The sequence below is a fragment of the Cervus elaphus genome, chromosome 7 (genome assembly GCF_910594005.1).
Source record: "Cervus elaphus chromosome 7, mCerEla1.1, whole genome shotgun sequence".
NCBI classification, from domain to species: Eukaryota; Metazoa; Chordata; class Mammalia; order Artiodactyla; family Cervidae; genus Cervus; species Cervus elaphus.
The window spans coordinates 29,907,904-29,923,566 of NC_057821.1; the positions used below are offsets into that span (position 1 = coordinate 29,907,904).

The 15,663-nt window shown below is 39.3% G+C and overlaps 1 protein-coding gene across 1 annotated transcript; it reads right to left on the reverse strand.

The window, feature by feature from the left end:
- Nucleotides 1-1,131: 1,131 nt before the first annotated feature.
- LOC122696762 (olfactory receptor 2G3-like) lies at nucleotides 1,132-2,067 on the reverse strand. Its single transcript, XM_043906910.1, has one exon. The coding sequence runs from the start codon at nucleotides 2,065-2,067 to the stop codon at nucleotides 1,132-1,134; it is 936 nt and encodes a 311-aa protein (XP_043762845.1).
- Between the last annotated feature and the right edge of the window lie 13,596 nt (nucleotides 2,068-15,663).

Genomic DNA, 15,663 nt, shown 5'->3' on the forward strand with positions numbered 1-15,663 from the left:
AATCTAAACTGGTTCTTCAGAAGTGAAAATTGGTGCTGATCTAAAGAGAAGTGAAATAAAGAGAGATTTTGGTTGGTCTCAGTGTTCCCAGCACAATGAAAAAGAAGCGCAATGTACAGGACGCTGCGGAATACAAGACAATTGCAAACAAACCAAGCACAAGTTAAGAAGGATGGAGGAAGACTGAAGAATTTGGAGGTTATAGAACACCATAGTGTTTTCGAAAGTATCTAATAATCTTTAAGATTTATTCAGCGCTTACCAGAGCCATGAGTCATTTTTAAGTACATTGCATGAATTAATGTATCTAATTCTCACTGCAAACCTGTGAGGTGATTAAATTGAGGAACAAAGAGATTAAGTAAAGAACAAAAGGTTTTGCAAAGCTGGCTTCAGAACCCATGTGTTTTACAATTTCAGACCCTGAAAGAAGAAATACAGCATCGAGTAAGATTCAATACAAGGTTTTGCCCTGTAGCCCCTCGGTCCATTTGAAATTAGATTACAGTAAGTTTTAGTACTTCATTAAATTATTAAGTAACTTCTATAATTATTTAACAATAATTTCTATTGTTTTTATTTAAAAGCAAACCTTTTCCATCCTTAATAGCTTTTTAAGTAGATTCACAAATCTGGTACATTACTGTAAAAAGAGCCCATATTTTCAAGTTTTTTTTTTTCTTCTTTTGAAAGAATTGGGATACTGTGGTAGAATGTTTTAAACAATGTCACACCAGAGCTCTTTTACAAAAGAAGTACAACAGTAATCACCTCATGCTAACATATACTTTTTCATTTTCTGGTTCATATTAAACACTATTTAATTCCCTAATCAAATATGTAAGCACATGCATATTGGGTAGATCACTAAATCTCCCTATTCTGGGATATGCCCTTTAAAGACATTTAGTAGAAGAAAGTATGAATAGGTTTATAAAACACACACATACACACAGATGAAGTTCCATGAGATATACAAGTAGAATCGAAGTGTGCTTCTTTTTTCTAAACCACAGTAGCCATATTGTTGGTAAGACAGAAAGGTAAGCAGTCACTTGGGAGTAGTTATTCAATCTTAGGTCTCTTCAATAATTTTCCTCAATGAAAAGTCACCGTTTCCTTTTTTTTTCCTTAGGAATTTTGTTCTATTCTCAGCATCCTTCTCAAGGCTCCTTTCACATCCTTGTTCCTCAGAGTATATATGAGGGGGTTGAGGGTGGGAGTTACAACAGTGTAGAAGAGTGTGAGGAACTCCCTCTGGCTATGGCCATAGAATCTCTTTGGTTGAATGTATACGGCTGAGCTGGTCCCAAAGAAGAGGGACACCACCAGCAGATGGGAACCGCAGGTCCCTAGAGCCCTACGCCAAGTTTGGAATGACTTAATTTTTGACACTGCCTGCACGATGAATCCATAAGAGACCAATATCAATGCCACAGGAAGAAGAAGGAGAACTAATGTGGCCACAAAGAGCTGGACTTCATTTGTATGGATGTCAATGCAGGCCAAATTGATCATGGCAGGCACTTTGCATAAGAAGTTGTGCACACGGTGATGTCCACAGCGAGGAAGGCGAAGGGTGATGGTTCCTTGGATAAGAGTGTTTCCTACTCCACACAGCCAGGCTATTCCTGCTAAGGACTTACAAAATGATGGGTGCATAACACTGGTGTAATTGAGAGGTCTGCAGACTGCTACATAGCGATCAAAGGCCATGATGGTCAGGAGAACACACTCAGTGGAACCCAGTGAGAGGGACACATAGAGTTGTATGGCACAGCCTGTTGATGTGATGGTCTTGGCTGGTCCCTGCAGGTTCCACAATAACTGGGGGACGATGCTGGTAGCTAAGCAAAGGTCAAGAAACGAGAGGTTTGTGAGGAAGAAATACATAGATGTGTGAAGTTTGGAGTCCAGGCAGGAGACCAGGATAATGGCTGTGTTGCCCAGGAGGGTCAAAAGATAGGATATCAAGATGACCACAAAAAGGATGGCCTCCAATTGAGGCTGGTCTGAGAATCCAAGCAAAATAAAATCTCCCCCAGATGTTTCATTGTTTTGTTCCATTAGTCTGTTATTGTAAAAGAGAAAAATGGACTCAAAATTCAATTGAAGGAAATAACATTATTACTATTTACTTCAAAAATTGGAAGGAAACTCAGATTTTCTTAACTAGTCAGTTTTCACAGAGAAGGAAAAATGGTAATTATTAAAAAGGCATTCTTACAAACAAAAGCATTGTTTGGGGTCATCATTTCTTGACTCAATAAATATTTGACCCATCGTCTTTTTTTCTGTGTTCCCATTCTCTTTTCCCATTTGTTGAAAATTATTATTAAAGGAAATTTTCCTAAGAAGAAAAGAAAAGCTCTCAGTTTGAGTGGCTATATAATTCTGTTAGTAGACGTGGGAAGAAAAGAGGATAGGAATGCTGAAGCAAATTTAAGCACCTAGTATGAAATGGATTGTGAGTGATCTTTGTTTGGTTCCACAGAAATTACAATGCAAAATAATGAATAACAGTTGAGTCAGTAGATCAGAAAAATAAATGGAACATATTTTGTGTCTTTTGTTACTCAAAGACAAAGCAAGTTCTGATAATGTTTCTTATAACTAAATATTTGATCAGAGTGTGTATAGGGTCAGACACAGGTGAATTTCAGCAGAGAGGAAAGCTAAATAATTTTGGAAGCTATTTAGCAACTGACCACAAGTTTTTATACCTCAAAGTTGATGAAAAAAAGATATTTGGGATACATCCACATAAAAACAGATGCACAAACTCAGGTGTGCAGGTTGTTCAGTTTTTGATAAAATGTCTTCAGATTAAAAAAAATAAGGTAAAAAGTCACTTACACACACCCACTAAGTTAAAGACAAGGAATTGGCATTTGGGAACATCATGAAAAGGCAAAATATGTCTTTGTCACCAATTTTGCATTCTGCAGAACAGAATCAGTCCAGATTATATTTCACCATACCTCTTCATTTACTATCTTTCTACAGTATCATCTTCTGTGTCCTCAAATTTTATGCTCTCATGAAGCATGCATGCTCAGTCATGTCCAACTCTTTGCAACCCCAGGGACTGTAACTAGCCATGCTTCTCTGTCCATGGGATTCTCCATGCAGGAATACTGCAGTGGGTTGACATTTCCTTCTCCAGGGCATCTTCCCAATTCAGGGACCGAATCCACATCTCCTGAATTGGCAGGCAGATTGGTTACCTCTGCACCACCTGGGAAGTCCCCTTTATGCTCTAAAATCAGTATCTTGTTGAAACAGTTAGGAATAATGAAAGCTGAATTTGTAAGCTTATTCAGGTATGTATATACTTTTAAAAGTAACCTTGCATCTTAAGTGAAATAAACACACTTTCAAAATTTTGATTTTTTAATGTTATTGAAGAAAGTTGAGCAATGTAATTGTGTGTGTTTAAAGTGTACAACATGATAACATGCTTTATGTATATATTGCAGAATGACTACAAAGATCAAGAAAATTAACATATTCATCACCTCACATAGATAGCATTGGTTAACTCTTTTCTGTGTGAGGTGAGAATGCTTATGATCTACTTTCAGCAACTTTCAAGTCTACAATACCATGTTAGTAACTAAAGTCACCATGTCGCACATTAACTCTTCAGTACTTACTCTTATAACTGAAAACTTTTATCCTTTCACTTACCTTGTTCCATATACTCCTCTCCCTAGTCTCTGGAACCCACTATTCTAGTCTCTATTTTCTGTTTCTCTCTTTGTCTTTTTTTAATTCAGCACTTAAATGGTACCATATAGTATTTTCACACAGGTTGTAGCAAATGGCAGGATCTCCTTCTTTCTCATGGCTATACCAGATTGATACATAATCTCATTTTCTTTATCCATTTTTCCATTGAAGAACATTTAGCTTATATCCAGAGTTTAACTACTGTCAAACAGAAGAAATATCTAGAGGAATATCTTTTTCCTTAGGCAAAAAGTTCAAGAATTTTCTTTCTGCCATGCCCTTTTTGGATTATTTTTGTGGTATGAAAAATGATTATATTTGGCATAGATATGTAGAGGAAGGACTCCTGAAAGGGAATCTGGAGGAGAGACAAAGTGAGTCTTTAAAGTTGCTGAGTCAGTCCATGCTGGCTAATGTACCTGAAGGCCACTCAAGAGGGAGAGAGAGGTGGTGATAAAAGAAACTAAGAGGGGTTTCTTCCGTCATCTAGGTCATCCTCCTTCTGCCTTATATCTTTGTCAGCATGCAGAAAAGAAGATGGGCAACATGATTTAAGCATGTTACAATTGCTTCACTGAAGTGGATATCACTGCCCAATACCAATGAACTCAGCAGAAGTAAAGAGTTCTTGAGCATAGTCCTTCGAGAAAATCAAATTAGGAAAAAGTGAGAAGTACATAGGAGATAGATGTTCAAGACCTCAGGGATCTGTAAGTCCAAGTTGCTAATTAACATGGAGTTTAGTGTCCAGAACAGAGTTTTCTCAAGGGAGAGGTATAAAGGAAGGCATTCCTCAACTGGACATTTGCTTTATCTCCAGCCAGGCAATATCATAGACAAACTCTGTCACCTTCACCCCAGCCCCTCAAGCGTGTGCATTCTTATATTCTTTTCTGTGGGTGAAGAAAAGAAAAGAAAAGCCCTGTCTTTGCTATTAGGGTTTAGTTACATGATTGGATAAGTGAGACTTGTTTCTCATTTGTAACCAATTATCTCCATTAACAAACAAAATATTTTTCAACGTCAATAAATATTAACTTTAAGAGCAGTGCCTGAATAATACTTTGTTATAAGAATGCACCAAGTTATTTGAAAAAGTTCCATATTCTTAGGCATTAAATGCATTTATAATTTTACCATAAGTTAAAAGTTTCTGTGATGAAATTTTTTATGATAAAATATGTGCTTTATAATATGTCCTCATAATATTACATTTTTACTTTACAGATATAACATTGTTATATTTAAATGAGTTTAAAGAAATCTATATTCTCATAATGTCAGTGCCTAAGAGTTCCTCCACTCATTCCAATTCAGTGATTATTTTTGTCATGTGATCTGAAATGGCAGCCCACTCCAGTATTCTTGCCTAGAGAATCCCATCAATGGAGGAGCCTGGTAGGCTACAGTCCATGGGGTTGCAGATAGTCGGACACGACTGAGGGACTTCACTTTCACTTTCAATCTGCTAGGCAAAAAATGCACACATCACTATGGTTTTTGATTGGCCTATGAAACTCTTCCAAACACTAAGTTTATGCAAGTTTTCATCTACAGTTTTTTCCATTATCCAAGTAAGATTCATACTCTGCAGTAACATCTTTACATATTTAATCCTTTTACGTATATTTTCATTAAGTTGGTTAGCCAGAGGTCTAATATTCGATCATCATTGACCCCTTAAATAATGTATTAGTTCCTCACTGATTTGACATATTGAATATTTTGTAGTTGTTATCATCTTTGAATGTTAATGATTAAGAGGAAATATATTCAATTACACACATACAATGGAATATTAGCCAGAAAAAGGAACAAATTTGAGTCAGTTGTAGTGAGATGGATGAATCTAGAGCCTGTTTTACAGAGTGAAGTAAATCAGAACAGAAAAACAAATATCATAAATTAACATATATATATGGGTTCCAGAAAAATAGTAATGATGAACCTGTTTACAGGGAAGAAATGGAGATGACACATAGAGAATAGACTTGTGGATACAGCAGGGGAACGAGAGAGTAGGATGAACTGAGAAAGTAACTTTGACATATGTACACTACCATGCGTAAAATAGATAGCTAGTGGAAAGCTGCTTTATTACACAGACAGCCCAGCTGGTGCCCTGTGATAACCTAGAGGGGTGGGATGGGATGGAGGGAGGGAGGCTTAAAAGGAAGGGGAAATATATATAATAATGGCTGATTTGCATTGTTGTATGGCAGAAACCAGCACAACATTATAAAGCAATTATCCTCCAATTTAAAGAAAAACAGTATTGAAGTGAATTATTCAGAAACACTTTCTGAGAGTTGAACTACTATTAATACATACTAGAATAGTAAGCTGTTTATCGGGTAGTCAGAGTTTAGTGCTAGAGAAAGCATCAGTAGAGTTGTGGCCTTTGGCCTTTTTCTTCAACATTGATAAATTATTCTCAGCACATAAAGAATCTTAAGTGTAGTTGATAATTTTCCAAAAGGCATTTGTGGCATTAAGTGAGAATGTGAAAGTCATGTCTGACTCTTTGCGACTCCATGGACTATGGAAATTCTCCAGGCCAGGATACTGGAGTGGGTAGCCTATCCCTTCTCCAGAGGATCTTCCTGACCCAGGAATCAAAGTGGGGTCTCCTGCATTGCAGGCAGATTCTTTACCAACTGAACTATCAGGGAAGCCCTTAAGTGAGATTCAGTTTTATATAATGAATGTCTCACTATAATCTACAATATCATACATATCAGTAATTGAGTTCTTGAGCCTCATTTAAAAGAAGGGTCAATATTTTCAATATTCAGAATCAGTCTTTCTCAAGCAGCATTTCAAGGAAGAAAGAAACATTGATTAGTCCCAGTACCCTCCAATGATTATAATGGTATCTAAACCCAACTTAAACATTCATTGCTTTGGAGTAGGGTGTTGTCTACTGTGAAAATTTGTAAGACTATTTCATAGAAAATAGATTTTGTCACCAGAACATGATTAGAATTGGACTAATTATTTCCTAAGAAGTATACTTTCTGGAAAGGAAGGGTGTACATAGTCCAGAGTGTGGTGCCAGTTACAAATAGTTTTGGATCTTTTGCAATAGGGAGACTTTAATGCATGAGTGGGCTACACAAGTGGTGGGGTAGCTGGAAAACCAAACAGTGAAATGAGAGATGAACCTGAGATTAGAAATAGCTGGCAGCTGCTCCCACTGCTGGACTTGAAGAAGCAAAAGAAGCCAAAGGCCCAGGATAACCTGGTGGAAGCAGGAACAAATGGGAAGCTTGCCAACAGAACTCGAACCAAAAGAGGAGATGGCCACCTCATCTTGAAAAGCCTCCTACAGAGGGGAGGAGCCAAGATGGCAGAGGAATAGGACGGGGAGACCACTTTCTCCCCTACAAATTCATCAAATGAACCATTGAATGCTGAGCAAAGTTCAGAAAACAACTTCTGATCGCTAGCTAAGGACATCAGGCGCCCAGAAAAGCAGCCCATTGTCTTTGAAAGGAGGTAGGACAAAATATAAAAGATAAAAAGATTTGAGACAAAAGAGCGAGGGACAGAGACCCGTCCCAGGGAGGGAGTCTTAATAGAGGAAGTTTCCAAACACCAGGATACCCTCGCACTGGCGGGTCTGGGGGAAGTTTTCGAATCTCGGAGGGCAACCTAACTGGGAGGAAAAATAAATAAAACCCACATATTCCGTGCCTAAAAGCAACTCCCAGCAGGAAAGTACCCCAGATGCCCGCATCTGCCACCAGCAAGTGGGGGCGGAACGGAGAGGAGCCGGAGGCATTGCTTAGGGTAAGGACCAGGCCTGAGTGCCCTGAGGGCAATCGGAGGGAGCTTTTGTGAGATAGCAACTTAAACTGTGGGATAGCAAAAGAGAGAGAGAAAATTAACCTGCCCGAACACACTGCCGGCCGTTCGCAGAACAAAGGGACCGAGCAATTCCAGAGGAGCTAGCTGGCTGCAGACAGACCAGCCCCGCCGGAGGCAGAAGGCAGGGGGGAGGGGAAAGGGGCAAACTCAGCCCCAGAGGCGGCATCCCCTACCACACTGCAAACAGGCCTCCAGTTTCTAACCAAAGACTTTCTGAGATTCTGGATGGGTGACATCCGCCGGGAGGGTCGCAGCTAAACACAAGGCGCACGCACCCGACCAGCAGAAACTGAGGCTGGGACCGCGGAGGGGAGAAGGCGCGCCGCACCGGAGAGAGTGTGCCGGTCAAGCTCCTGGCTGCCTCAGCTGCTTGGCCGGGGAAGGCACAAAACGCAGGCGCAACCGAGTCTGCGCTTTTGTGGAGGACCCGAAAACTGGAACCGCATGCAATGCAGAGCAAGCTCCGTATAGAGCAGCCGGGAGCCTGAGCAGCGTAGACAGGGAAAGCAGCGCCCCTCCCTCCCCGCAGCGCGACAGAACTAGCGAACCTGAACCAGAGACCACCTCCGCCCGCCTGTGTCAGGGCGGAAATTAGACACTGAAGAGACCGGCAAACAGAAACGAAAAAACAAAGGGAACCGCTTCAGAAGGGACCGGTGCAACAGATCAAAATCCCTGTAGATAACATCGACTGCACCGGAAGGGACCTATAGATATCGAGAAGTGTAAGCTGGAGCGAGGAGCTATCTGAAACTGAACCGAACCCACGCTGACTGCAACAGCTCCAGAGAAATTCCTAGATATATATTTACCTTTTCTTTTTAATTGAAAAAAAATTTTTTTCTTTTCTTTTCTTTTTTATTTTTTCTCTTTTATTTTCTTTTAAAATTCCCTATTACTCCCCCATTATTCCTTAACTTTCATTTTCATATATTTTAATGATTTTTTTAATTAGGAAAAAAATTTCTTTCCTCTTTTTTTCTTTTCTTGTCTTTTTTTCTCTTATTTTCTTTAAAGTCCTCTATTACTCCTCTACTACTCCTTAATTTTAATTTTCATTTCACTATAACCTTGCAAAAAAAAAAAAAGAGAGAGAGAAGCCCTATTTTTAATCCGAACTTCATATATATTTCTAAAATTTTTTGTGTTTCTGTTTTTGTTTTTAATATTGTATTTTTAAGAATCTAACCTCTACTCTAGATATTTAATCTTGGCTTTTCAGTATGTGATATAAATTTTGGACATTTAAGAATCCAATATTCAGTTCCCATTTTTATTCAGGAGTGTGTTGATTACTCTCTCCCACTTTTGACTCTCCGTTTTCTACCTCAGAACACCTCTATTTCCTCCTTTCTCCTTCTCTTCCCAATCCAATTCTGTGAATCTCTGTGGGTGTCTGGGCTACAGAGAACACTTTGGGAACAGACAACTGTGTAGGTCTGTCTCTCTCCTCTTGAGTCCCCCCTTTTCTCCTCCTGCTCATCTCTATCTCCCTCCTCCCTCTCCTCTTTTTCATGTAACTCTGTGAACCTCTCTGGTTGTCCCTGACGGTGGAGAATCTTTTCACCATTAACCCAGAAGTTTTATCATCAGTGCTATATAGTTGGAGAAGTCTTGAGACTACTGGAAGAATAAAACTGAAATCCAGAGGCAGGAGACTTAAGCCCAAAACCTGAGAACACCAGAAAACTCCTGACTACATGGAACATTAAGTAATAAGAGACCTTCCAAAAGCCTCCATACCTACACTGAAACCAGCCACCACCCAAGAGCCAGTAAGTTTCAGAGCAAGACATACCACGCAAATTCTCCAGCAAGGCAGAAACATAGTCCTGAGTGTCAACATACAGGCTGCCGAAAGTCACACCTAACACACAGACCCATCTCAAAACTCATTACTGGACACTCCATTGCACTCCAGAGAGAAGAAATCCAGTTCCATGCACCAGTACACCGACGCAAGCATCCTAATCAGCAAACCTCAACAAGCCAATCGTCCAACGCCACCCACTGGGTGAAACCTCCACAACATAAAGGAACCATAGACCTCCAGAATACAGAAAGCCCACTCCAGACACAGCAATCTAAACAAGATGAAAAGGCAGAGAAATATTCAACAGGTAAAGGAACATGAAAAATGCCCACCAAGTCAAACAAAAGAGGAGGAGATAGGGAATCTACCTGAAAAAGAATTTAGAATAATGATAATAAAAATGATCCAAAATCTTGAAAACAAAATGGAGTTACAGATAAATAGCCTAGAGACAAAGATTGAAAAAGATGTAAGAAATGTTTAATAAAGACCTAGAAGAAATAAAAAAGAGTCAATTAAAAATGAATAATGCAATAAATGAGATCAAAAACACTCTGGAGGGAACCAAGAGTAGAATAACGGAGACAGAAGATAGGATAAGTGAGGTAGAAGATAAAATGGTGGAAATAAATGAAGCAGAGAGAAAAAAAAAGAAAAAAGAATCAAAAGAAATGAGGACAACCTCAGGGACCTCTGGGACAATGTGAAACGCCCCAACATTCGAATCATAGGAGTCCCAGAAGAAGAAGACAAAAAGAAAGGCCAAGAGAAAATACTCGAGGAGATAATAGCTGAAAACTTCCCTAAAATGGGGAAGGAAATAGCCACCCAAGTCCAAGAAACCCAGAGAGTCCCAAACAGGATAAACCCAAGGAGAAACACCCCAAGGCACATATTAATCAAATGAACAAAGATCAAACACAAAGAACAAATATTAAAAGCAGCAAGGGAGAAAAAACAAATAACACACAAAGGGATTCCCATAAGGATAACAGCTGATCTATCAATAGAAACCCTTCAGGCCAGAAGGGAATGGCAGGACATACTTCAAGTAATGAAAGAGAATAACCTACAACCCAGATTAGTGTACCCAGCAAGGGTCTCATTCAGATATGAAGGAGAATTCAAAAGCTTTACAGACAAGCAAACGCTGAGAGAATTCAGCACCACCAAACCAGCTCTTCAACAAATGCTAAAGGATCTTCTCTAGACAGGAAACACAGAAAGGTTGTATAAACGTGAACCCAAAACAACAAAGTAAATGGCAACGGGACCATACCTATCAATAATTACCTTAAATGTAAATGGGTTCAATGCCCCAATGAAAAGACAAAGACTGGCTGAATGGATACAAAAACAAGACCCCTATATATGCTGTCTACAAGAGACCCACCTCAAAACAAGGGACACATACAGACTAAAAGTGAAGGGCTAGAAAAAAATATTTCACGCAAATGGAGACCAAAATAAAGCAGGAGTCACAATACTCATATCAGATAAAACAGACTTTCAAATAAAGGCTGTGAAAAGAGACAAAGAAGGACACTACATAATGATCAAAGGATCAATCCAAGAAGATATAACAATTATAAATATATATGCACCCAACATAGGAGCACCGCAATATGTACGGCAAATGCTAACGAGTATGAAAGAGGAAATTAATAGTAACACAATAATAGTGGGAGACTTTAATACCAAACTCACAACTATGGATAGATCAACTAGACAGAAAATTAACAAGGAAACACAAACTTTAAATGACACAATAGACCAGCTAGCCCTAATTGATATCTATAGGACACATCACCCCAAAACAATCAACTTCACCTTTTTCTCAAGTGCACACAGAACCTTCTCCAGAATAGATCACATCCTGGGCCACAAATCTTGTCTTGGTAAATTCAAAAAAATTGAAATCATTCCAGTCATCTTTTCTGACCACGGTGCAGTAAGATTAGATCTCAATTACAGGAAAAAAATTATTAAAAATTCAAACATATGGAGGCTAAATAACACGCCTCTGAATAACCAACAAATCATAGAAGAAATCAAAAAAGACATGAAAATTTGCATAGAAATGAATGAAAATGAAAACACAACAACCCAAAACCTATGGGACACTGTAAAAGCAGTGCTAAGGGGAAGGTTCATAGCATTACAGGCTTACCTCAAGAAAGAAGAAAAAAGTCAAAGAAATAACCTAACTCTACACCTAAAGCAACTAGAGAAGGAAGAAATGAAGAACCCCAGGGTTAGTAGAAGGAAAGAAATCTTAAAAATTAGGGCAGAAATAAATGCAAAAGAAACTAAAGAGACCATAGCAAAAATCAACAAAGCTAAAAGCTGGTTTTCTGAAAAAATAAACAAAATTGGAAAACCATTAGCAAGACTCATTAAGAAACAAAGGGAGAAGAACCAAATTAACAAAATTAGAAATGTAAATAGATCACAACAGACAACATTGAAATACAAAGGATCACAAGAGACTACTACCAGCAGCTCTATGCCAATAAAATGGACAACTTGAAAGAAATGGACAAATTCTTAGAGAAGTATAACTTTCCAAAACTGAACCAGGAAGAAATAGAAGATCTTAACAGACCCATCACAGGCAAGGAAATCGAAACTGTAATCAGAAATCTTCCAGCAAACAAAAGCCCAGGACCAGATGGCTTCACAGCTGAATTCTACCAAAAATTTAGAGAAGAGCTAACACCTATCTTACTCAAACTTTTTTTTTTTTTTTTTAATATTAGGGCCGCGGCCGAGCTGCTCCGGTGGCGCGGGGCGGCGGCGCCCGCGAGGGGACGTGACCGGGCCGCAGGCAGCGCACATGCTCCGCCGGCCGGGCTCCCTCCGCCCGCTCTCCCGCGCTGCCGCCGCCGCCCGCAGGTCCGCCCGCCCGCCCCGCGCCGCGCCGCGCCCCTTACTCAAACTCTTTCAGAAAATTGCAGAAGAAGGTAAACTTCCAAACTCACTCTATGAGGCCACCATCACCCTAATTCCAAAACCAGACAAAGATGCCACAAAAAAAGAAAACTACAGGCCAATATCACTGATGAACATAGATGCAAAAATCCTTAACAAAATTCTAGCAAACAGAATCCAACAACATACTAAAAACATCATACACCATGACCAAGTGGGCTTTATCCCAGGAATGCAAGGATCTTTAATATCCGCAAATCAATCAATGTGATACACCACATTAACAAATTGAAAGATAAAAACCATATGATTATCTCAGTAGATGCAGAGAAAGCCTTTGACAAAATTCAACACCCATTTATGATTAAAACTCTCCAGAAAGCAGGAATAGAAGGAACATACCTCAACATAATAAAAGCTATATATGACAAACCCACAGCAAGCATTACCCTCAATGGTGAAAAATTGAAAGCATTTCCCCTGAAATCAGGAACAAGACAAGGGTGCCCACTCTCACCACTACTATTCAACATAGTGTTGGAAATTTTGGCCACAGCAATCAGAGCAGAAAAGGAGTAAAAGGAATCCAGATAGGAAAAGAAGAAGTGAAACTCTCACTGTTTGCAGATGACATGATCCTCTACATAGAAAACCCTAAAGACTCTTCCAGAAAATTGCTAGAGCTAATCAATGAATATGGTAAAGTTGCAGGATTTAGAATTAACACACAGAAATCCCTTGCATTCCTATACACTAACAATGAAAAAACAGAAAGAGAAATTAAGGAAACAATACCATTCACCATTGCAACAAAAAGAATAAAATACTTAGGAGTATATCTACCTAAAGAAACAAAAGACCTATACATAGAAAACTATAAAACACTGATGAAAGAAATCAAAGAGGACACAAACAGATGGAGAAACATACCGTGTTCATGGATTGGAAGAATCAATATTGTCAAAATGGCTATTCTACCCAAAGCAATCTATAGATTCAATGCAATCCCTATCAAGCTACCAATGGTATTTTTCACAGAACTAGAACAAATAATTTCACAATTTGTATGGAAATACAAAAAAACCTCGAATAGCCAAAGTAATCTTGAGAAAGAAGAAGGGAACTGGAGGAATCAACCTGCCTGACTTCAGACTCTACTACAAAGCCACAGTCATCAAGACAGTATGGTACTGGCACAAAGACAGAAATATAGATCAATGGAACAGAATAGAAAGCCCAGAGATAAATCCATGAATCTATGGACACCTTATCTTTGACAAAGGAGGCAAGGATATACAATGGAAAAAAGACAATCTCTTTAACAAGTGGTGCTGGGAAAACTGGTCAACCACTTGTAAAAGAATGAAACTAGAACATTTTCTAACACCATACACAAAAACAAACTCCAAATGGATTAAAGATCTAAATGTAAGACCAGAAACTATAAAACTCCTAGAGGAGAACATAGGCAAAACACTCTCTGACATAAATCACAGCAGGATCCTCTATGACCCACCTCCCAGAATATTGGAAATAAAAGCAAAAATAAACAAATGGGACCTAATGAAACTTAAAAGCTTTTGCACAACAAAGGAAACTACAAGCAAGGTGAAAAGACGGCCCTCAGATTGGGAGAAAATAATAGCAAATGAAGAAACAGACAAAGGATTAATCTCAAAAATATACAAGCAACTCCTGAAGCTCAATTCCAGAAAAATAAACGACCCAATCAAAAAATGGGCCAAAGAACTAAACAGACATTTCTCCAAAGAAGACATACAGATGGCTAACAAACACATGAAAAGATGCTCAACATCACTCATTATCAGAGAAATGCAAATGAAAACCACAATGAGGTACCATTACACACCAGTCAGGATGGCTGCTATCCAAAAGTCTACAAGCAATAAATGTTGGAGATGGTGTGGAGAAAAGGGAACCCTCTTACATTGTTGGTGGGAATGCAAACTAGTACAGCCACTATGGAGAAGAGTGTGGAGATTTCTTAAAAACCTGGAAATAGAACTGCCATATGACCCAGCAATCCCACTTCTGGGCATACACACTGAGGAAACCAGATCTGAAAGAGACATGTGCACCCCAATGTTCATCGCAGCACTGTTTATAATAGCCAGGACATGGAAGCAACCTAGATGCCCATCAGCAGACGAATGGATAAGAAAGCTGTGGTACATATACACAATGGAATATTACTCAGCCATTAAAAAGAATTCATTTGAATCAGTTCTAATGAGATGGATGAAACTGGAGCCCATTATACAGGGTGAAGTAAGCCAGAAAGATAAAGAACATTACAGCATACTAACACATATATATGGAATTTAGAAACATGGTAATGACAACCCTATATGCAAAGCAGAAAAAGAGACCCAGATGTACAGAACAGACTTTTGGACTCTGTGGGAGAAGACGAGGGTGGGATGTTTCGAGAGAACAGCATTGAAACATGTATATTATCTATGGTGAAACAAATCACCAGCCCAGGTGGGATGCATGAGACAAGTGCTCCGGCCTGGTGCACTGGGAAGACCCAGAGGGATCAGGCAGAGAGGGAGGTGGGAGGGGGGATCGGGAAGGGGAATACATGTAAATCCATGGCTGATTCATGTCAATGTATGACAAAAACCACTACAATATTGTAAAGTAATTAGCCTCCAACTAATAAAAATAAATGGAAAAAAAAAAAAAAAAAAAGAAATGCTTCCTAGAGCACAGTGGAAAGCAGAATGACCCTGGCTTCTCTTTTCCCTTCATTCAGCCCTCCCGCCAGTCAGCATGTCCTGTGTGAAAGCCAGTCATTCAGGGAGCCTGGAGGAAGCAGCCTTCAGACACCAGTCCTCCTGGAATACAGAACCTGATGGAAAGGGACAATGAGAGAATTTGAGGGCAAAAAAACCCAGGACCAGCACACCTAGCACATATTGTTATCCCTCTTTGGCACTACACTTTCACACTTTGTCACTACAGTTGAAAGAAAAGTTTATAGAAGGAAAATTATGACATAGTCTACATATCAGTTGTTTCTAATATTTACTATTATGTGAGTTTTAGTCACTAGGATGTGTCAGACTCTTTGAGACCTCATGGACTATAGCCCACCGAGCACCTCTGTCCATGAGATTCTCCAGGCAAGAATACTGGAGTGTGTTGCCATTCCCTTCTCTAGGGGATCTTTCCAACCCAGGGACCGAACCCACATCTCCTGCACTGTAGGCAGATTCTTTACTGCTGAGCCACCAGGGAAGCCCAACCTCATCAGAAACTTTTACAGACAATCCCTATACATGAACACTGCA